The following is a 23,049-nucleotide window of genomic DNA, read 5'->3' as shown; positions in this document are numbered from 1 at the left end:
AGTTCTTCTTTTCTAAGTTTGGCTTAAATACACGCAAAACTAGAGGATCAAAATTCTGATCACACCGTCAGTTTCTTATTTAATTTCATTAATCTTGGCCTGTCGACTGCTTTTGCATCCTTGAATTTCCTGTAAACTGAAAATCAAGTTACTAATGAAAACAGAGAAGGAAGATTTTTAAATCTTGTATTCTGCTTTTATTTCGGTGCCAATTGTGATCAAAAAAAATGTTTCTGCTGCTGAGCAGAGACTCTCCCTAATCAACATCCTGTTGAAATGCTTTTCACTGATCATATTATACGTGACAATCTAAGACCTCAAATGTCTTATCACAACTCCAAGGGGTTGATTTTTTGATAACTGAACAGGACGTCTAACAGGAAGTGAATAAATAAGCGTTGACTATTAGATGCAGCACCGTTCTTTTCTTCTTCTGTGTTTATGTTGATTTAAAAACACAGAATTTGTGTTATAGATGAAACATAATCCAAACACTAACCAAACATGTCACAAACAATAAAAACGTATTTCTGAGAAATCAGAGTATTATTCTTATTTAATCTAAAACATTTTGATCAGTAAACAGGAAGCATTTGAAACAGGCGCTGAGTTAATAACACAGGAAGTTAGCGCTTTCTAGCTTAGCGTGTCTTAAACCTACAACAGGAAATCAAACTGATTATTCCCATGAATAAGAACCATAACAGCAGAATCATCTGTAAACATGATGAGTTTTTCCTTGTGTGTAGTTGCACAGTTTTGTGTTAGCAGTGGAAACAGCAATGGACCGATTCCAGTTCTGACCAGGATCTTCAAGGAGAATAAATTACTCAACTACTTAGATCATATGTCGGATTTATCTAATTAAGATGTTTGATCTAATTAATTTAGACCAAGACAGTGTTAAGGAGGTCAGAAGTGACACAACAATGAAAGCTGAAGACAGAACAACTTGTCTTTTGACCAAAAAATAACGGAAATGTAAATTCAACAATGTTTACTGTTGCATTCTGAGGTTAGAAGTCGTAAAAAGAGGAAGAGACCTCCACTAAAGAGGAAGTGTTTGATGAAAAATTAAAACAGACATCTGGAGGTTTAACTACAACACACGAGACAGACTGTTTCAAAACTGATGGTCATCCTCTTATTTTAAAGTTACAGGCAATAATATAACATGAATTTAATAGTCCTACAAAAAGCTACTAAATTCAACATTTTTAGAGTCAGAACTTTCCACAGTTTCCACACTGACAGCTCCCTTTCTCCAACCAGTCAAAGAAGCTTTTAGTTATGGTTGGTTGAAGTTTTATTGAAGCTCCGATGCAAAAAAAAAAATGTTTATTAGAAGCTTTAGAGACACGGTGCTCCAGTGAGACATCTAGTGGTCAATAAAATGAAGTGCAATAAAGATGGATTCATTTCAATTCCCACTAATTTGTATGTTATGAAAACATACAAATTAGTTCTTATTGTACATATCAGTTTATTATGCAACACTAAAGCTGCTACATTAAATACACATTTTCTAAAAATACAAATTTATTAGTTTTGGGTATTTACATTGATGCAGTTTAATTTCTTTAGTTTTGAATAGTTTTCATTTTTCTGTTAAATCGTACATGATCAGTGTTTGAAGTGAAAAAGTGTTGAAATTATTCATGATAAAAAATTAAAATTAATTTAAAAAACATTTCACAGCCAGGTGAAGTTTGAAAATACCTGAAAGTGTGTAATTATTTTCTCTAAACTCAACAAGTCATGACAAACACAGAACAGCTCTACTTAGTTTGTCTTTATTTTCTTTGCTTGGATTATGAGTCATATGCTGATAACTTTATTCAACAGCATAAAATTAGCAATTATAAACAATTAGCATAAAATGAATTCAATGTCTTGCTTTTTAAAGCAAATTTTACTAAAAAAAAGTTAAATGTGCAGTTTTTAATACATCTTATAACAAATATTTATACAAGCAACATTTTAGAATAAATAAAATGTAAAGAAAAATAATAATAAATCCACATTAATCTTAATATTTTTGCAAAGAATTAGCAAAACATACATATTGATAGCATCTCTGGTTACAAACTGAAGCAAAACGACAGTTAACAGGTTTCTGTCTGACATTAACCAAACCTCTTCCTGAAAACAAGGTGACAAGATTCACTACTTCCGGCTCTCTGCTGCCCTCTTGTGTGCAAATAATCTAACTATCATATAAAATCAATACTAATGAAAATGTCTGCAGCCTAACAGTTTGGGTCTTAATATATTGAGGACTGGGTAATATTCATGAATGGATTCTGACATAAACCAAACAGTCTCAAGGGTTTTTACAGTTCATCTTCTTCATCATCACCACTCTGCAAATAAAAAACAAACATTTCTCTTGAGATAAAACCATTTAGTTGACAATGAATGAAGGAAAAAATGAACATCAGGCAACAACAATATAAACAAAGGACCTTTAAGGAAACCCAGCTTTATCTGACAAATATCCTCAAAGATAAACATTTATACAAAATTTAACAAAAAAAAATGTTTGTCCACAAAAACAGGCGTAAATCATTGAATATCCAACTTTAACTTACTTTGTTTCTTACAGTCCATGTTTTGTTTCCTAAAACAAAAAAAGGATGGTAAATTTTAATTGAATTGTAAGTGAAATCTGTCAGATCTTTAGTATTTACCTTTGATTCTTATCCAGATGTGAACGAACAGAACAGATCCTGAAAGTGCCACTAAACCCAGAGAGAAGATGATGATCTTTATTCCTGAAAATAAAAAACAAATATCAGTTTACTGTCACTTCATATTTCACATTTGTTAATTTTCACATCATCAAACTCTAAAAAGAAATCTAAAATAGTCCACATCATTAATTCCAATGATTTCTGATAGAACAGTTTGCAGCAATGATATTAGGTTTAAAATCAAACTAAGATGCAGCATCTTCACATGTAAACAAGCAGAAAGCCTTAAAATAACTTAATAAAACTTCCATTTTATTTCATGGTTATTTCAGTAAATATATCATTTGGGGCGCATAAAATTTCCTGTTTCTGTCTCCGGCCTACAAAAGCTTGATACTAACATTGTCCCTCCAGAAACTCTTCCTCTCTCCTTTTGCATGTTTTTTTGGTTTTGCTTCCAATGGATCCATCAATACAAAATCATTTGGATTTGGTTTGATAACCATACAAGAGATTAGGTCATTAAAAACTATTTGGTAAAGATACTAATGAGTCAGGGAACTTTCCCCCCAAACATTTACTCCATGCAGTTTGAGTGACAAACATATAGACAGAAATAAATAAACTTACAACCTTAAGTTTCACAGTAACATCCAACATCATTACCTTCACTGGACAAAGAATTTCTCGTAGGCAAAACTGATGTGGCATCTTCAGTTTTTCTTGTTGGGTTACATGTAGTTTTACCTGCACACAAACAAAACCAAGAAGCTTTTAGGTTCATGTTTTCACTCTGCATGAAAAAAATAATACATGCAAACCCAAACCAGAAATTCCAGAAGAATAGATATTTCTAATAATTTTAATCAGCCTGAAGCAAAAACTTTTCTCACCTGATTTATCTTCTGTGGACTGATGGTTGAAGTTGAAGATCTGTTTGGTTTCACCGTCTGTGACTTCACACTGGAACTCACACCTCTGTGTGTAGGAAAGATCCAGAAAACAAACTGCAGCAGAGCAGCCAGAGTGTTGTGTTGTACAGTTGATCGAAGCGATATTCCCAGTAGAACAGTCAGTCAGCCATTTCACTCTGTATTCACACTGACCACGCGTCTCCACAGAGCAGGTTAATGTCACCACATCTGTAACCTTCTGCTCACTCACTGGTCAAGAAATAAGATATTGGAAGATAAATTTTATACAAATTATAGAAAATATGTGTCAAGGAAACCCGAGAACATCTCACTTCCCAATGCTGAAGATTTTAGCTTAACAGTAACAATAAATAAAGTTATCTTTAAAGTTAATCACACAAGTGACATCTAGGCCCAACAGTAGACTTAGACGTCAATAAAATCCATCTGGTTGTGTGTGTTGCTTTTGTCTCCTGCAGACTTTGCTTTAATTCTACTTCTTTTTTCTATCTAATCATAAGAAATCATAGTCAGACATGGAGAGTCATGAAACAGGAAGAGCAGGTTTTCCAAAAAATGAGGAAGTAAGTTTCCAGCCTGCAGATTTATAAAAATAGTTGAGACTATTCCTTATTTCAAAACATGAAAATTTTAAAGAATAAAGTCTAAACATTTTGAGTAATTGGATAAGATTCAAAGTAAAATACTTATATTATTATTGGTTTATTTGTAAGAATACTTACACTTACATTTGTTGGTATACTTACAAGTAAAACATGTAACTGTAACTTTGGTGTCAAATAATTAGAATCATGGATTATTCTTGGTTTCTTTTCAGAAAACATCTGTAATAACTCACATTAGGATTATAATAAGAGTAACTAATAAGTTATGGTTATAAAATTATAAATGAATGCTAAATCAGAGAAGCTAAAGAAGTTATAAATGTAATTTTGACATAGAAATTGAAATGGTGTAAAAAGGTGTAACTGCAATCACTGATATATTGGAGATAGATGGTAGGTGAAAGGTGAAAGGTTAGGGGAAAAAGGGAAACTAACAGGAGAGCAGAGATGATCAACGTCTTATTTGGAAGCAGATTGTTGGACAACTTAAACTTTTCAAAGAAAAGGTTGTGCAGGCAACGGACATAGGAGGTTGAGCAACCCTGAGACATTAGCACAGACATCAGGACATAATGTCTATAAGACAGTGATGAATATGAGATCATCTGTCTGAGCAGACAGCCAATGAAACAAGCACAACATCAGGGCTAGCCAATGCGAACCCACCAAAAGGTGGATAAACCCTATAAAAGGTGGGTGCAAAAGAGGAACCTTTGGTTGGATCCTCCAGGCAGCTTCGAGCCAAGATCGAGATGGACAAAGAACTCTGCAGCTGAAGAAGAGCCGGGGCCACAGAGCCGAAGACTGTCCTGCGCATGGGGACCAACCCGTCAGGCCCACAACCTGTGGCTTCAAATCGCACTTCTCTCATCAGCTGGGTTCAGACCCCAAAGACAAAGATGAAAATAAAGGCAAAGACAAAGAACTGGTGCCTTCCTTCCATGAGGTCGGCTTGTCTACATCTCAACAGACCAGGAAGATTGTGAGACAAGATGGAGGGAGCTTCAGAGCCGAGACCTGCCGCTCTAAGTCACTACTCTTCCTGCCAGCACCAAGTCCTGTGTGACCTCACCATCCATGCGGAGAAGAAACTCATCAGACCTACAGAGATCCCTGCCTTCATCGATCAACTTCCTCTTCCTGCTGCAACACCTTCTTCATCATCAGGCCAGTTCTGGTTTCTTGAAACGCCAAACTCCGTCCGTCTCTCTCAAAGGTTTTGTGAACATTCAGTTAATGAGTCACCTTAAAGTTCTTTGATGGTTGTAAAATAGCTCTGATGTTTGATTCTGGAGAGGAAGAGCTGGAAAATGTTTTATAGATTGCTTTTAGCCCAAAAACTACATGTAAAACAACATCCTTTGGACTCGAACGAGTCACTAAAACCAACCTGGTTCAGTAACGAGCAAGTTGTAATTTAGAGAAGGAGCGACAGTTAACAGGTGAGCTCTGTGAAACTAGCTGGCTGCAGGCTGATCAGTCTGGCTGATTCACAGGGTTAGGAAGGTTGGGACACCTGGATGTAGGCCGTCAGAAACCAGATGAGTCTTTTCTGGAGACCAGCTTTAAACAGAGTTTACTTCAGTTCTGGACAGGATACATCCCAGCAGATTCAGGAAACTCAATTAACCCGTTAGACAGAGAGCTGGTAGCACATCTTACCTCTCAGAAGAGGAAGTAGAGAGAGAGAGAGTAGAGAAAGAAGGGGGGAGGGGGATGTTGCGCAACAACATATGTCACTATAATTACTATTAAGTTCATACTTTTGAAAATTAAGTATTCTGTGGTAAAGCAGTTACAACAGTGATAAAGTGTAGAAGAGAAAAATAACTTCATATTCATACTCACTGTGAACAACAGACAGAGAAACTCCAGAATGATGAACCAGAATGTGTTTACTGGGTTCAGCTTCAGATTTATATTGTTGGCATTCATAATAACCAGCATCCTTCACTGTGATGTTCCTCATTACCAGAGAACAGTTTGCTGCAACACTCAGTCTGTTAGATTTACTCTGAACATTTTTAACCTTTCCCAGTGTAACCAGTTCTACTGAGCCGCTGGTGTTACTATAGAGCCATGCGGTACCATTACAGTTTATCTGACCACTTATCACATGTTGGCAAGACAAAACTGTATCATCCCCAGATCTTATGAAAACAGATGATCTAGTTATTGTGCACACTGTTGACAAAAACAGACAGTAAAAAATACATAAATACACAAACTTGAACATTTCAAGATCATTCAATTTAACTGGAAGCTTGCAGACATATTTCAGATGTTCAATGACAGAAAATGACTGACTTGTGGTAGCATTATAAATAAAACGTTTCCTTGTTATGATTATGAGCAGCTATATTTTCTGAGCCATTTAAATATTTCTTTATGTTCTTACCAGTAAACTGAAGCCCCAGGAACAGAAATAAATGAACTTTAATCCATTTTAGTTCAGCCATTGCTCCTTGATGCTTCCGTCTTTCTTGTTCTAATGAACTAAACCGACACTGGCAACTATTGAAGGTCGTCTGTACTTCCGTGATAAAAGAGGTGTTACTTTCTCACATACTCATTATGTTAGGAAATAAGTAGTATGTAATTTGGTCATTTATTGCATCATCATTGTGGTAAAACCTTCAGAGCTTTTAAAAGTTTCCCATGCGAAACTTTTTCCGTTTTACATCTCAAAAGACAAAATGCATTCAGAAACCAGATCACTTTTTTTTCTTAAACCTGAGCGCAACAGGTTGGTCAGTATGTTGGGTTAAGAGTCTTTAAGACTTTCACTCTCATTGTGATGATACTTAATATGAAAATCATCATTTGTAACAGATAAACTGGATTATTACACACACTACTCAAATTGTTGCCTCATATTTAACTGCATCTTTATAAGCCATCGAACATCAGTCACATATCCACACATTTCAGGTTTTACCAACAACTCAAAGCACTTTTAAGCCACAGCCACATTCAGCCAGCAGGATTCAACATCGCAATAAATACTTTCCCTCGATTCATGGCATTCCCTCTCTGCCGTTAAAACTAAACGTTTTAACGAATTGGAAAGAATTGGAAACTTTTTTAACAGCAGATGCATGGAAATGACTGTGGTAAAGATTTCAGAACACTTAAATGTTTCAAGGTCTCAAAAAAGCATTCAGATGATCAATTATGAATTTTCCATCATAACAGTGGTTGATGCATATCTCTCTCACTAATGTCTGAAACATCATTAGCGGTCATTACTTCTTCTCAGCATGAGTCAACTTTTACTAGAGAACAGCATGAGACTCACTTAATCTTAACAATGTGAAAGATCAAGATATGAAGTTTTCTTATTGTTGTTTAAAAATAGTTTTAGGTTTTTGATGCTTGTTGCTGTGAAAACCAGCAGCTCTCTGCTGCTGCCCACATTCTCATCAAAGCACTTCCCTCTTCAGTTCTCAGATGAATGTCTGAGCTAAAATTAGACATTTTAACTCTCACATTCATATTTTACTTTGCTAAGAAGATCTGAACAGGATAAAATGCATCTTAATGCCTTTTTGTGAACATTGTGTTCAACCACAAAGCGCATCAGAAACAGAGGGAAGTCTGGGCCTCCCTTCTGAATCTACTATCCCCGCGACCCGACCCTGGATAAAGACGAAGAAAATGGAGGGATGGATGTTCAATCTGTGAGTCAACTAATGCATTTCCTGCTTTCATCATAGTTGGTTTTTTAATAGTCGTCATGCCGTTCACATTCTACCATGTGACCAAGACAACAAGCAACTTCTGGTCAGCAGGATCTCGTCACTGGGCGGCGACAAACAGGAAGTTCTCAGGCTGAAGCTGAGCTTAAAGCATCAACAGCAGATTATAGCATAGATACAGAGAGACTAGAAGAGCCACAGAAAGAGAAGTGGACACATCGCACACTGATGACAGCTTTGTTGTGAACAGAACCTGATAGAACCAGAAGGTGAATTCAACTCAACTTCTGGCCCATTTAATGAAAGTAAGATGGACCCAAGTCTCAAACCAGAACATTTGAAACTGTAGGTATATTAATATCTTACTCAACAGCGCCTCCTACTGGATGAATTATTCTTGAAAATGTGACTATGACAAAATAAGGAGTAAATTTATTAATTACAAAATATAGCAATTAAAATAATGACTAATATGTTGTGTTTTCAAACATGCAGCTGAGTAAATAAGTTTGTTTCTCAGAAATGTGTTATATTGCAAATTCTGATGATTTTTCTCGTTTCAATAACTTCATAAACCTGCAGCTGAACTAGAGAAGTGATGAAGTTACATAAAATTAAGTAGAGCATGATCATATGGTGCAAAAGAAGAAAGAAAGGAAGAAATAAAACATTAGTACTTCTGGTAACTCCAGGGAGCGGTAAGTGTGACTCGGCCGCTTGATGGCTGTTAAACAGGAAGTAGTAAATGTGTCATCTGAGTGTAATAATCTAATGCTTCTCTTTAGCTTCTATTTATTATACTCAGCTTTCAGATATCTACAAACCTACAGAAGTATACATTAGTGACTGTAATACCCATGTAACGACAACAAACTATTTTATTGATGCAGCTGATAAAATACAGGAAACTGATAAAAACAAATGTCAGACAAAATTATCCAATGCATTTTAAAACAAAGCAAGATACAAGAGTCACTCAGAACCACCAACATCTGGAACTTACATGTTACTAATTTAACACAAAAGTATTATTAAAGTCTCATTATAAAACTATGTTCCTGGGGCGGTGATGGTGGCGTACAGGTTGTTGGGGTCAGATGGTGCTGCAGCAGACGGGCCAGCAGCCGACACAGTGCTGTAGATCACGTTGTCTCTTTCACCAACAATCTGAAAAAAAAGGAAAAGTCAAACAAGCCACCTGATGAAGTGATGATACTTTTAGACTTTTAGCACATTGCGGTCTGCTCTCAGGGTTAATTTTCTCCAACAGCCAGACTTGGGATTGTTGTCTGTTGTTCTGAATGTCTTCAACTTTTAGCCCATTATCTGTTTTGCTGAGTCCTCGCTTTATTTGAGCCATTTCAAGTGTGAAAACTTGGAACGGCTTTTATTGAGACTTTTCTAGAGATTAAAATCTTACATATGTCTCCACTTACTGACTGGAGTCACACTTACATTAAACCTTACTTGGGCTTTACTGATGGTGGCGTAGCAGACACTATCTTCTGGATCAACCTGCTAATGGAGAAAGATGTAGTTTTACTTCAGTGAGATGTACAGTTACTTTAATTAATATGTTATCACATTTAGCAATCTATTTTTAAAAGGCACAACTTTAAAAATCTGTTTTTATGTTTGTGTTCTCACGTTGCCATGGCTGTTTTCCAGGAGGGTAGGAGGCACTGGAGCATTTAGATTCAGATTCTACACAAAAAGACAGTTATGAATAATCATTTTAATGCTTTCACAAAGAAGAATTGAGAAATTGGTTATAACAGTGATTATACTCACAGGACAGTCGTGCACCTGTCTTTGGTTTTCTGCAAAGACATCAGGTTTGGATTTAACCTCCAGAATTACAATGCATGATGATTTTTGTTAATATTTAAAGTTTCCTCACGTTTAGTTCTCCACCTGATGACAATCCCAGCAAATATCAAGATTGTGACTAAAACCACAGCAACAGCAATGTAAGGAGCTCCTGACAACAAACCAGTAAAAAAATTACATCTTAGATCACCTGTTAAGGAATTTATCTCCTTTTTACTTTAGTCTTATGGGTGAAAATATAATCAATACAACTCACTTATGCTAAATGTTAGTGCAGGAGCCATGTTTATATTTTCTGCCAGACGCTGACTCAACAAACTCTTGTCACCTTAATGTTGGGACATTTGTGCTGATGTGGAAAGAACTTTTGTTCTGGTAACAGGTAATGGTGGAAGAACCAAGTAGTTTTGACTGTTGGGGTATCAAGATGGAGTCTCATTTTTAATTACCTTTGTCTTTATTAAACGTTGAAATGGTTGGATGTATTGTGGCTGTAATTAGTTTTGTGGTATCTTCAACTATACTTGTTGGGATGCATGTGGTTCCACCTGCAGACAAACAGAATCAATAAGTTATTTGGTTCATGTTTTCCCCTCCACAAGATGCAAAAAAACAAATGAGATTAAATATGCCTGATTATTTTTATTCAACCTGAAACAAGTCTTCTCACCTGATTTATCTTCAGTGAACTGATGGTTGAAGTTGAAGATCTGTTTGGTTTCACCGTTTGTGACTTCACACTGGAACTCACACCTCTGTGTGTAGGAATCCTCTATAAAACAAACTGCAGCAGAGCAGCCAGAGTGTTGTGTTGTACAGTTGATCAAAGCGATATTCCCAGTAGAACAGTCAGTCAGCCATTTCACTCTGTATCCACACTGACCGCGTGTCTCCACAGAGCAGGTTAATGTCACCACATCTGTAACCTTCTGCTCACTCACTGGTCAAGAAATAAGATATTGGAAGAGAAATTTTACATAAAATATACAAATTATACAATTATACAATAGACAGTCTGGCTACTATTGAGCTCAATCTTTAAAATAGATACAACAGTGATAAAGTGTAGAAGAGAAAATAACTTCATATTCATACTCACTGTGAACAACAGACAGAGAAACTCCAGAATGATGAACCAGAATGTGTTTACTGGGTTCAGCTTCAGATTTATATTGTTGGCATTCATAATAACCAGCATCCTTCACTGTGATGTTCCTCATCACCAGAGAACAGTTTGCTGCAACACTCAGTCTGTTAGATTTACTCTGAACATTTTTAACCTGTCCCAGTTCAACCAGTTCTACTGAGCCGCTGGTGTAACTATAGAACCATGTGGTACCATTACAGTTTATCTGACCACTTATCACATGTTGGCAAGACAAAACCATATCATCCCCAGATCTTATGAAAACAGATGATCCAGTTATTGTGCACACTGTTGACAAAAACAGACAGTAAAAAAGACATAAATACAGAAACTTGAACATTTCAAGATCATTCAATTTAACTGGAAGCTTGCAGACATATTTCAGATGTTCAATGACAGAAAATGACTGACTTGTGGTAGCATTATAAATAAAACGTTTCCTTGTTATGATTATGAGCAGCTATATTTTCTGAGCCATTTAAATATTTCTTTATGTTCTTACCAGTAAACTGAAGCCCCAGGAACAGAAATAAATGAACTTTAATCCATTTTAGTTCAGCCATTGCTCCTTGATGCTTCCGTCTTTCTTGTTCTAATGAACTAAACCGACACTGGCAACTATTGAAGGTCGTCTGTACTTCCGTGATAAAAGAGGTGTTACTTTCTCACATACTCATTATGTTAGGAAATAAGTAGTATGTAACTTGGTCATTTATTGCATCATCATTGTGGTAAAACCTTCAGAGCTTTTAAAAGTTTCCCATGCGAAACTTTTTCCGTTTTGCATCTCAAAAGACAAAATACATTCAGAAACCAGATCACTTTTTTTTCTTAAACCTGAGCGCAACAGGTTGGTCAGTATGTTGGGTTAAGAGTCTTTAAGACTTTCACTCTCATTGTGATGATACTTAATATGAAAATCATCATTTGTAACAGATGAACTGGATTATTACACACACTACTCAAATTGTTGCCTCATATTTAACTGCATCTTTATAAGCCATCGAACATCAGTCACATATCCACACATTTCAGGTTCTACCAACAACTCAAAGCACTTTTAAGCCACAGCCACATTCAGCCAGCAGGATTCAACATCGCAATAAATACTTTCCCTCGATTCATGGCATTTAACAATAAACTAAACTTGTTGCTGTGAAAACCAGCAGCTCTCTGCTGCTGCCCACATTCTCATCAAAGCACTTCCCTCTTCAGTTCTCAGATGAATGTCTGAGCTAAAATTAGACATTTTAACTCTCACATTCATATTTTACTTTGCTAAGATCTAAACAGGCTAAAATGCATCTTAATGCCTTTTTGTGAACATTGTGTTCAACCACAAAGCGCATCAGAGACAGGCGTTTCTCACCGTCATAAAGCGGAAGTGAACTAAACTGAATGTTTAGAAGGTCTTTAAGAGAAAAGTTTAACAGTCAGTCTTTGTAGACTCAGCATTGAAATCAAATTCATGTAAAAGTTACAATAGCAGCAAGTAAAGCAGAAAGTTTAAGGTGAAATTTTAGCACAACTTGTTTCTACTTTTAACTCAGACATTCACATGAAGGGGGAAGTCATTTGGTGAGAAAGTGGTTCACTGCATAGCTCTGCTGGTTTTCAAAAAAGAAAAAGAATGTGTTAAAACAACGAGAAACTCATGTTTATTTTAGCTTAGAAAAGAGTCACTTTACATCCAGTTAATTAGTATTCTTGTTATACTTCTTGCTACGTTATACTAATAACTAGTTTTTGCATAGAAATAACCTTTACTGTTATTGATTGCTCTGTTAGCAGCTGCTTTGTTCATTTACAAAATGCGATATTCAGCGAGTAAAATATCAAGAGTAACTACGGTGAACTATGACCTCTATAGGTAACTTTAGTGTGACCTTTTCTAAATTTTTGTATGCATGTATCCAGCTTTTCAATGTTTCAGGAGATTTTTTCACAACTTGTTGTTCTCCAACTTTGAGCTTAAGTCCAAAATTCACACCAACTGTTCAGTCCGTGAGTCAACTAATGCATTTCCTGCTTTCATCATAGTTGGTTTTTTAATAGTCATCATGCCGTTCACATTCTGTCATGTGACCAAGACAATAAGCAACTTCTGGTCAACAGGATCTCGTCACTGGACGGCGACAAACAGGAAGTTCTCAGGCTGAAGCTGAGCTTAAAGCGTCAACAGCAGATTATAACATAGATACAGAGAGACTAGAAGAGCCACAGAAAGAGAAGTGGACACATCGCACACTGATAACAGCTTTGTTGTGAACAGAACCTGATAGAACCAGAAGGTGAATTCAACTCAACTTCTGGCCCATTTAATGAAGGTAAGAGGGACCCAAGTGTCAAACCAGAACATTTGAAACTGTTTACATCAGTAAAAGCATCTCTGTGGTTACAAACTGGAGCAAAACAGAACAAGTTTCTGTCTGACTATTTAAAACCTGATAACAATTATTGATTCTGGCTCTATACTGCCCTCTTGTGTGTAATGAATATAATTACAAAATAAAATAAAGATTTGATGCAAAGTGCAGTTTGGGATTTTGGGAACTTTATTGTGGATTTGATGTTGTTGATCACTGGATTTAGACAGAAACCAAAACAGTGTCCAGTCTTTTCACAGTTCATAATAAAAATCATCATCATTCTGCAACTGAAGACAAACCCATTTGAGATGAAACTAAAATCATTTTATTAACAGATCATTTTTAAAAACTGGAGAATATGAATGTAGAGTCCTGAAACTATACAGATTTATATTAGAGACATCCTAAAAATATTAATCTAATTCAAATTAAATGTAACAACATGTCAAGTTAAAACATTGAGAAATGTAAAAATCTATGTTTATGTGCTCAACTAAAAACATAAATCATCGCTTCAGTTTTTACTCACTGTTTTTTAATGGAAGCCCGTTTCTGCCACTCAAAAAAAAAACAAAAAAAAAAACTTCTCATTATGAGATTTTCTATATCTGTTGCCGATGACTTCTATATGGTACATTAATATCTCACTCAACAGTGCCTCCTACTGGATGAATTATTCTTGAAAATGTGACTATGACAAAATGATAAGGAGTAAATTTATTAATTAGAAAATATAGCAATTAAAATAATGATTAATATGTTGTGTTTTCAAACATGCAGCTGAGTAAATAAGTTTGTTTCTCAGAAATGTGTTATATTGCAAATTCTGATGATTTTTCTCGTTTCAATAACTTCATAAACCTGCAGCTGAACTAGAGAAGTGATGAAGTTACATAAAATTAAGTAGAGCATGATCATATGGTGCAAAAGAAGAAGAAAGAAAGGAAGAAATAAAACATTAGTACTTCTGGTAACTCCAGGGAGCGGTAAGTGTGACTCGGCTGCTTGATGGCTGTTAAACAGGAAGTAGTAAATGTGTCATCTGAGTGTAATAATCTAATGCTTCTCTTTAGTTTCTATTTATTATAATCAGCTTTCAGATATCTACAAACCTACAGAAGTATACATTAGTGACTGTAATACCCATGTAACGACAACAAACTATTTTATTGATGCAGCTGATAGAAATACAGGAAACTGATAAAAGCAAATGTCAGACAAAATTATCGAATTCGTTTTAAAACAAAGAGAGATATAAGAGTCACTCAGAACCACCAACATCTGGAACTTACATGTTACTAATTTAACAGAAAAGTATTATTAAAGTCTCATTCCAACCTATTTGCCTGGAGCGGTGAGGAGAGAGTAGAGGCCGTTGGGATCAGTAAAGGCTGCAGCAGGCGGGCCTGGAGCTCCCACAGTGCTGTAGGTCATGTCGTCCCTTTCACCAACAACCTGGAGAAAAATAAAAAACAAAAAGGTATAAGATACTTCCTGTTTGATTCACAAAAACCTGACAAATGTTAACACAGCTGCTTCAAGTTTTTTATCTTTTATTTTTATCCTATTTAGCTCCAACCTATCAATTTCTGTTTGTTTTTCCAGACAAAATCACATAACGTGACACACCGACATGTGGAGCAAACACAAGTTTGCAAAAATAAAGATTTCATGTTTCACTAATACCAACTCTCTGCATATCTGCGCATTTTTTGGGCTGTGGTGCTGCTGAAAAACTCCAAACATTGGTGGGTTTGAAACAACAAGAAATGTCAAAATCTTTAGTTTAAATTCAAGTCTGATAAAATGAGGAGCAGAGTGAAAACTTTCAGTCAGATTGAGACGAGGAGTAAAGAACATCTTACTGACTAGCATCACACTTACATTAAACCTGACTGGAGTTTCACTGATGGTGGAGTAGTAGACACCATCTTCATCCTCCACCTGCAGAAGAAACATTTAGTTTAACATCTGAGACATGAAGAGTAACTTTGACAGGTTTATCTTGTTACAGTCGTTTCTAATTTAACAGTTTATTTTAAAAGAGGCAGACATCGAACTCTAGATGCTTTATGAGCTTTTGAACAGTAATCTTAATATCTGTGCTACATCAAGTACTGTATTGACACTGTAGCTGTGGATAAACGCATCCGGGTCTTCCCAAACCAGAAGCCCTGGATGACTCAGGAGGTCCAGCGACTGCTAAAGACCAGGAATACCAACTTCAGGTCTGGGGACAGGACCGTCTACAGTACAGCCCGAGCTAACTTGAAGAGCGGCATCAGAATGGCTAAGTCTGACTACAGGAGGAGGATAGAGGGCTACCTTGACAGTAACAACAGCAGGCAGGTGTGGTAGGGAATCCAGCATCTCACCAACTACAGGACCAACCTCGCAGCTGCGGAAGGCGACGCCACGTTGGCAGAGGAGCTGAACCTCTACTTTGCCCGCTTTGAGGTGAAGCCAACAGAGGCAGCCACACTACACCAAGCGACCCACAACACCACACCCCTCGTTGTAGAGGAGCACGAGGTGAGGCGCATACTGCGGGCTGTCAACCCAAGGAAGGCTGCTAGACCTGATGGCGTCCCTGGACGTGTCCTGAAAGACTGCGCCGATCAGCTGGCTGGAGTCTTCACCAGGATCTTCAACCAGTCCCTAGGCCTGTCTACAGTCCCATCCTGCCTGAAATCTTCCACCATAGTCCCCATACCCAAGAAACCTCACATCTCCTGCCTCAACGACTACCGGCCAGTGGCACTAACCCCTGTGGTGACGAAGTGTTTTGAAAAACTGGTCCGGGGTCACATCACAGCACTTCTCCCTCCTGGCTTTGACCACCACCAGTTTGCCTACAGAGCCAACAGATCCACAGAGGACGCTGTGATCATGGCCCTCCATGCTGCTCTGTCACATCTGGAGCAGCAGGGGAGCTATGTGCAGACGCTCTTTGTAGACTACAGCTCTGCTTTTAATACCATCCTCCCTCACAGACTGGTGGACAAACTGGGGGACCTGGGTCTCCCTCACTCCACCTGCATGTGGATTCTGAGCTTCCTGACCAACCGACAGCAGAGAGTTAGGGTGGGAAAACATACATCCACTGCCCTCAGCCTTAGTACTGGCTCTCCACAGGGCTGTGTGCTGAGCCCCCTGCTCTATTGTCTGTACACATACGACTGCACCTCTGCCCACCACAGCAACAGCATCATCAAGTTTGCTGATGACACCACAGTGGTGGGGCTCATCTCAGGAGGTGACGAGTCCGCCTACAGGGGAGAGGTGGAGCGGCTGTTGCAGTGGTGCAGGGAGAACAATCTGCTCCTCAACAACTCAAAGACAAAAGAACTCCTAATAGATTACAGGAGGAATAAAACGGACATTACACCACTAACCATTGGGGGGAAATGTGTGGAGAGGGTAGCTGATTTCTGTTTCCTGGGGGTCCACATTGAGCAGGGCCTCACATGGAACATGAACACCTTGGAGCTGATAAAAACGGCCCAGCAAAGACTGAACTTCCTGAGGGTTCTCAGGAGGAACAGCATCAAGGAGAAGCTGCTGGTGTCCTTCTACAAGTGCTCCATAGAGAGCATACTGACCTACTGTATCTGCGTCTGGTATAACAGCAGCACTACGGCTCACAGGAAAGCTCTCCAAAGGGTTGTGAATACAGCCCAAAAAATCATTGGCTGCCCTCTCCCCTCACTGGAGGACCTGCACAGCGACCGCTGTCTAAGAAAAGCACAACACATCACAAAGGACCCTTCTCACCCCGGACCTTCTCTGTTCACACTGCTGCCTTCAGGCAGAAGATACAGAGCAACCAGAACCAGAACCAACCGTCTCAGAGACAGTTTCTACCCGACAGCAATAACAAAACTAAATGCAATCAAAAACAACCATTAATCATCATAAATGATGTATATGAGAATGTGGCTGTTCTTATTTTTCTTTTTTTGCCAGTTGTTTGTTGATTCTTGCGTTGTGTGTGAATTGTGAGACAGTTATTTTTTGTTTTTGGGCATGTGCACCGACTGATGGCACCCTTTGAATTTCGTTGTCCTTGTGACAATGACAATAAAGATTTATCTTATCTTATCTTATATGAAACTCATGTTTCCGGTTGTCATGATTAGCAGAGGTTTCTTTGCGCTGTGTGTGTTCTCACGTTGTCTCTGCTGGTTTCCTGGTTGGTGGTAGATACTGGAACAGTTGGATTCACTTCCTGAACCACGAAAAGAAGCAGGCTGATTAATAACTGCTTTCAAAAAGAGGAATAGTGTAATTAGTTATAAAAGTGATACTCACAGCATAGACATGCACCTGCTTCACGTTTCCTGCAAAGTCGTCAGGCTCGACTTTAACATCCAGTTAAAACGCTTGTTGATTTTAATATTTAAAGTTTTATGTTCTCACGTTTAGTTCTCCATCTGATGACAATCCCAGCAACTGTCAAGAGTGCGACTAAGACCACAGCAGCAGCAATGTAGGGAGCTCCTGATGGAGCTTAATGAAAAGTTACACTTGAGATCAGCTTTAGTTTTTACTTTTTCCTTATAGTTGAAAGCATAATTAATGAAACAAACATATGAAATGGTTCTGTTGGTTAAATGGTAAAAATATAGTTTTTTAAATGGTTGCATATAATAATTTCCTCTGAATGCTTGTTCTTAGTTGGCCATTAGTGTAGGATGTTGACATGTTTGCATTTCACACAAGATCCTGACTGAACAAGCATGTGTCGCCTTTATGTGGAAAGAAATGTCCTGGTAACAGACAATGATGAGAAGAACCAAATGGTTCTTTGACTATCAGAACTCAGTGCTGTGGTGGAGTTTATGGTTAATGTTTCATTACCTTCATTTGACAGGAGAACGTTTGTAGGTTTTGTGGCTGGATCTGATGTTGTGGTATCAAACGGTTTTCTTGTTGGGTTGCATGAAGTTTTACCTGCATGCAAATAAATGGACAAAACCAGGAAGTTATTAGGTTTATGTTTTCAATCTGAATGAGAAAAACAAAATACATGCAAACATCAAACCAGATGAAATTAAGTATTTCTGATTATTTTGTTCAGTCTGTAGCAAAAACTTTTCTCACCTGATTTATCTTCAGTGGACTGATGGTTGAAGTTGAAGATCTGTTTGGTTTCACCGTCTGTGACTTCACACTGGACCTCACACCTCTGTGTATAGGAATCCTCTATAAAACAAACTGCAGCAGAGCAGCCAGAGTGTTGTGTTGTACAGTTGATCAAAGCGATATTCCCAGTAGAACAGTCAGTCAGCCATTTCACTCTGTATCCACACTGACCGCGTGTCTCCACAGAGCAGGTTAATGTCACCACATCTGTAACCTTCTGCTCACTCACTGGTCAAGAAATAAGATATTGGATGAGAAATTTTACACAAATTAGACAAAATAGGACAGTCTGGCTACTATTGAGCTCAATCTTTAAAATAGATACAACAGTGATAAAGTGTAGAAGAGAAAAATAACTTCATATTCATACTCACTGTGAACAACAGACAGAGAAACTCCAGAATGATGAACCAGAATGTGTTTACTGGGTTCAGCTTCAGATTTATATTGTTGGCATTCATAATAACCAGCATCCTTCACTGTGATGTTCCTCATTACCAGAGAACATTTTGCTGCAACACTCAGTCTGTTAGATTTACTCTGAACATTTTTAACCTGTCCCAGTGTAACCAGTTCTACTGAGCCTCTGGGGTTACTATAGAGCCATGTGGTACCATTACAGTTTATCTGACCACTTATCACATGTTGGCAAGACAAAACCATATCATCCCCAGATCTTATGAAAACAGATGATCCACCTGCGCACACTGTTGGGTTAAAAAAAAAAAAAAAGACACTGAAAAATACTTTTAAAATGCATAAATCTAAACATTTCAAGATGATTCAGGTCAACCAACTGATGCATTGTTCAATTCTCGTGTTTAATAACAGAAAACAGCTCATTTCTAATACATAAAAGTGTAAATATAACATCAGTATACTGAATTTAGCATCTAGAATTAGATCTGATACCCAGCTATATTTTCTGAGACAGTAAATATTTCTTTATGTTCTTACCAATAAACTGAAGCCCCAGGATTAGAAATAAATGAACTTTGATCAATTTTAGCTCAGCCATTGCTCATCGACGCCTCGTCGTTCTTGTTCTGACTAAATAAAGCGTCTGGTAGAAGCATTTTGTTGAAGGGCATCTGTACTTCCTGTTAGAGAGGTGATACTTCCTCATCTCTTATGTTTATTTAGGCTTCATTTCTTTTATCTAAGTTACAAGTTTTTTAAAGAACAGATTAATCTGCATTAAGTGTTAATATATTTTAACATTACCAAGTAAGTAAACGTGTAAAAACTTATATTTAAGCCATTTGGTGAACATTGTGTTCAGCCACAAAGCACATGAGAGACAGAGGCGTTTCTCACAGCTAGAAAGGAAAAGTGAACTGAAAGTGAAGCAAAAGTTTTCAAATAAACAAAAGTTTTCCAAAGAATCTTTGCAGATTTAGCATTGAGTAAAACATGCAAGACCCAGGACACGCTGGAGGGACTATGTCTCTCGGCTGGCCTGGGAACGCCTCGGGATTCCCCCGGAAGAGCTAGAAGAAGTGGCTGGGGAGAGGGAAGTCTGGGCCTCCCTTCTGAAGCTGCTACCCCCGCGACCCGACCTCGGATAAGCGGAAGAAAATGGATGGATGGATGGATGGATAAAACATGCATCACGCAACAGCAGCAGGTAAAACACAGTTAGAAAAAAGGTTGAAAAGAATGAAACTTGCTTCAAATTTAAACTCGGCCTTCATGAGAGGCGAAGGGGGAAGTGGTTTGGTGAAAACGTTTGCTGCATCAGGATCCGTTTTCACAGCAACACCACAACTGCTCACAACGACGAAACAAACGTCTCCCTTTAAGATCTCAATACGTTTAACATCTTTCACTTCTGTTTTGTCATTTTTTATGCTGTATCCACAAAAAACCATTAGGCAGCAGTTTACTGTTAAAAATGCAGCTATAAACTTTATTTGATATATAACAACATTTCAGCTCTTAGAGTTAAATAAAAGTCAGGCACCCAAAATGTCATGTTTGTAATTGGTTCATTTTATAGCAGCCTTCATAAACTTCTTTCTAAAATATTACCAACTAAACTGGCTTTGACTAATGACAAGCTTCTCATTTATTGTTTTATTTGCAGTTGCTTTGTTAATCTCAATACCAGCCTTTATAAAATCTTGTTAGTATCATTTATTATACATGGTAGTTATGGGAAATGCTTATACCTCACAAGATTTAAATGAAACGTTTTTCACAAACATTTGACCAAACAGTTCTAGAGTTAGTGCATCTATTAAACCCAGAAAATGGAAGGAGAACAGGCAGATTTGTTATTAGTATCCAATGGCAATTATATGCCGTTTTCTGGGTTGCTAAATTAACATACTCTTCATACATGGGGACTCATGCTGCGTTCCAGTTGTATTGGGAAAATCCAACATCCCAGTTGGTAAAATCAAGCAGATCGCCCTCACAAGCTGGATTTCCCACTATTAAACTGGGAGCAACGCCAACTTGCCCCAGTTACGACTTGTAAGGCTGACTTTGAGTTTTAATATGGCCGCTCCTTGCAGTAAGCTGTGGTGGAAACATGTTTATTTTATGTAAGAGTGTGTCTTAAACCAATGGTAGAGTAGAACCAGCAACTAATCTGAACAAACTGAAATGGTGTTTGGTTGTGGAGCGTAAAGTTCAACATGATGTCTGGTCTGTGTGGACGTCACTATGATGAAAGTCGCCGTTACGTCGGGTGTAACGTCAAACTGGACCGCATCCCGAGGTAACTGGACCGCAGCTTCATTTCCTCTGGATGTCGCTCCAAAATAAAATACGTTTATCATTTCTGTCTGGATCAGCAACAACAAATCTGATGTAAGTTCAATTTTAAAAAATAACATTATATTTGATTGTTGGGAATAACCACATTATCTCCATATACTCACTGTTTTTGGTTTTTAATCATATAAAGATAAAATATACATCGTCCAAAAAAAAAAAGGACAAACATACCGTATTTTTGAAATGCAACACTCCAGAAAAAGAGCGTGGAGAATCCCAGAGAACATGCGTCTTCACCGCTCAGCATAATCCAGGTCAAAAACCAATTCCTGTTTGTTCACCCTCCTGCTCCTTGTTTATCCACAAGTATGGAAGCGCAAAGCTGCCAAAAATAAAAAGTGAAAAGTCACCAAGTCAAAGCACCGAGTGCCATAACATTGAGATCAACATGGACCTGTTCGTGTAGAGCAACACTGAAACAAGTCAGCTTTCTGGAAAGTCTTTAAAATAGATACAAAAAAATATTTGCTAAAGAGTTAATTTTATGCCTACAAAGAGGAACAGAGGTGAATCAGCGTTCCTTTATTAGTGTTTCCCATTTTGGGAATAAAAACGCATATAGAAACTGTTTCCTGTGTTAGCCTGAACGTACTTTGTAAAATCTGGGCGTATAAACCGGCTGGTTCAGGAGGATGTTCCTCTGTGGACTCCTGAGGGTCAGATCTACACAAATTTAACCCGGCGGCTCAAACTTTACTGGGTCCGTACCTGGCAGAACCGCATCTCCGCCCCAGTCCAGCAGAGAGCAGCTTCATTCCCAGACTTCCTGGATGATTTCCGCTCAGATGAAGCTTCTGGAAACAGCTGGAGGTCAGAGACACACAGCCTCTCTAAATGTTCAGAGAACCTGACAGAGTGGGGTTAAAAACATTTCCTCTGGTTTACAATCAAGAAGAAAAATATTTATATCCATAAATATTTCCATTAAAACATTCCTTATCAGAGATTTTTTTAAAAAAGAGGAACAATGAACTGTGTTCTGAGCTCAGAGTCTTTAGTTTAACAAAATGACTTTTGATTCAATCCATTTTGTTTCATTTGCAGCATTATTGCGATATTTTAGAGAATATTCTCTAATTTACTATATTTGGGAGATTCTTGGATTATCTTCTATTGTCCACCAGAGTTAAAGGTCCAATAGGCAGGAAAGGCACAAAAAACCTAAAAGGAAAGTGTTCAGTTTGATCCTTTATGTACGATTAGAATCGATTTTTCCACCTGTCCTGTTGAACAGCAGACTTCAACCGTTGCTATGGGGTTTTTCGTTGCCAGGCTCCATTGTGGGTTCACTGATGCTTCCTGCTGACTGCAGGGCGACCGCAGACTTCCTCCATCTCATTTCCCCTCTGCTGGGCTTCATTGTACTTTGGTTTAGTGAAGAACTGTTGAACATGAGCCCTGAGCTTGACGCTGGCGTGCAGCGTCCACAGAAGACTGAGGAAATGATTCTGCTGCGAAAGCACCACAGTGCTGCAAGCTGGAACATTTAAATGTCAGACTGAAGGCTGAAAAATAAAAATAAACCAACGTGGATTTAATGTCAGAAATTCAATGTTTGGAATATCTACAAAATGATTAAAATCCTCATTAAACATGTAAATGACTTGATTTTATTTTTCTCTTCCTACAAAAAATAGATTACTTTGATCTCAAGCATAAGTATCAATGCAAACACAAAAATACTGAATATTATTGTATTTTCTGACTATGGAGTTGAGATGTTTCTCTGATGCAGGAAAATGAGAAACAATTGAGATTTGCGGTTTGATTCTGCAAAAACATTTAGCTTTAGGGTGGGCAGGTTGCCAAAGGTGCCGCGTCATGTTGAATGAAGTTCGGTCCA

General features: G+C 37.8%; 3 protein-coding genes across 12 annotated transcripts; all 3 read right to left on the bottom strand.

Moving 5' to 3' along the window:
• Positions 1-2,027: 2,027 nt before the first annotated feature.
• LOC111611412 lies at positions 2,028-6,873 on the bottom strand. Its single transcript, XM_023348107.1, has 6 exons — positions 6,082-6,873; positions 3,587-3,856; positions 3,360-3,440; positions 2,691-2,774; positions 2,592-2,620; positions 2,028-2,363 (listed from the first exon to the last, which is right to left on the bottom strand). Exons 1-6 carry the CDS (start codon positions 6,467-6,469, stop codon positions 2,334-2,336), a joined length of 882 nt encoding a protein of 293 aa, XP_023203875.1. The 5' UTR covers positions 6,470-6,873; the 3' UTR covers positions 2,028-2,333.
• A 1,918-nt stretch (positions 6,874-8,791) lies between these two features.
• LOC111611383 lies at positions 8,792-14,699 on the bottom strand. 5 transcript variants are annotated; one of them, XM_023347878.1, is made up of 9 exons: positions 14,616-14,699; positions 10,861-11,196; positions 10,432-10,701; positions 10,211-10,309; positions 9,832-9,912; positions 9,723-9,751; positions 9,579-9,635; positions 9,387-9,449; positions 8,792-9,098 (listed from the first exon to the last, which is right to left on the bottom strand). In XM_023347878.1, the coding sequence occupies exons 2-9, from the start codon at positions 11,147-11,149 to the stop codon at positions 8,982-8,984; spliced, it is 1,005 nt and encodes a 334-aa protein (XP_023203646.1). In that variant the 5' UTR covers positions 11,150-11,196; positions 14,616-14,699; the 3' UTR covers positions 8,792-8,981. The 5 variants fall into 5 exon arrangements, 3 of the variants coding, with proteins under 3 accessions (XP_023203646.1, XP_023203644.1, XP_023203645.1); XM_023347876.1 differs by lacking the exon at positions 14,616-14,699 and having other exon boundaries at positions 10,861-14,251; XM_023347877.1 differs by lacking the exon at positions 14,616-14,699 and having other exon boundaries at positions 9,387-9,446; positions 10,861-14,251.
• On the bottom strand, positions 14,426-22,509 carry LOC111611382. 6 transcript variants are annotated; one of them, XM_023347870.1, is made up of 11 exons: positions 22,425-22,509; positions 21,915-22,053; positions 21,378-21,528; positions 18,797-19,129; positions 18,381-18,650; positions 18,138-18,230; positions 17,697-17,786; positions 17,589-17,617; positions 17,449-17,505; positions 15,162-15,221; positions 14,426-14,732 (listed from the first exon to the last, which is right to left on the bottom strand). In XM_023347870.1, the coding sequence occupies exons 3-11, from the start codon at positions 21,451-21,453 to the stop codon at positions 14,616-14,618; spliced, it is 1,125 nt and encodes a 374-aa protein (XP_023203638.1). In that variant the 5' UTR covers positions 21,454-21,528; positions 21,915-22,053; positions 22,425-22,509; the 3' UTR covers positions 14,426-14,615. The 6 variants fall into 6 exon arrangements, with proteins under 6 accessions (XP_023203638.1, XP_023203639.1, XP_023203640.1 ...); XM_023347871.1 differs by having other exon boundaries at positions 21,915-22,010; positions 22,425-22,506; XM_023347872.1 differs by lacking the exons at positions 21,915-22,053; positions 22,425-22,509 and adding an exon at positions 21,799-21,896.
• Positions 22,510-23,049: the final 540 nt, after the last annotated feature.

This window comes from Xiphophorus maculatus, chromosome 15 (genome assembly GCF_002775205.1).
Source record: "Xiphophorus maculatus strain JP 163 A chromosome 15, X_maculatus-5.0-male, whole genome shotgun sequence".
Classification (NCBI taxonomy): Eukaryota; Metazoa; Chordata; class Actinopteri; order Cyprinodontiformes; family Poeciliidae; genus Xiphophorus; species Xiphophorus maculatus.
This window is presented reverse-complemented; position numbering and strand designations above follow the sequence as displayed.

Coding starts and splice junctions, on each gene's coding strand:
- LOC111611412 (XM_023348107.1), bottom strand. CDS start 6,469: ATGTTCAAGTTTGTGTATTTATGTATTTTTTACTGTCTGTTTTTGTCA. Junction 3,857..6,081: donor TTCTCTGTCTGTTGTTCACA/GTGAGTATGAAT, acceptor TTTCTTGACCAG/TGAGTGAGCAGAAGGTTACA. Junction 2,775..3,359: donor AAATTCTTTGTCCAGTGAAG/GTAATGATGTTG, acceptor TTTTATTTTCAG/GAATAAAGATCATCATCTTC.
- LOC111611382 (XM_023347870.1), bottom strand. CDS start 21,453: ATGCTGAGCGGTGAAGACGCATGTTCTCTGGGATTCTCCACGCTCTTT. Junction 18,231..18,380: donor GTCCACTGAAGATAAATCAG/GTGAGAAAAGTT, acceptor ATTTGCATGCAG/GTAAAACTTCATGCAACCCA. Junction 17,618..17,696: donor CATCAGATGGAGAACTAAAC/GTGAGAACATAA, acceptor ACGACTTTGCAG/GAAACGTGAAGCAGGTGCAT.
- LOC111611383 (XM_023347876.1), bottom strand. CDS start 11,248: ATGTTCAAGTTTCTGTATTTATGTCTTTTTTACTGTCTGTTTTTGTCA. Junction 9,752..9,831: donor CATCAGGTGGAGAACTAAAC/GTGAGGAAACTT, acceptor ATGTCTTTGCAG/AAAACCAAAGACAGGTGCAC. Junction 9,099..9,386: donor AAGCCCAAGTAAGGTTTAAT/GTAAGTGTGACT, acceptor CTTTTTTTTCAG/ATTGTTGGTGAAAGAGACAA.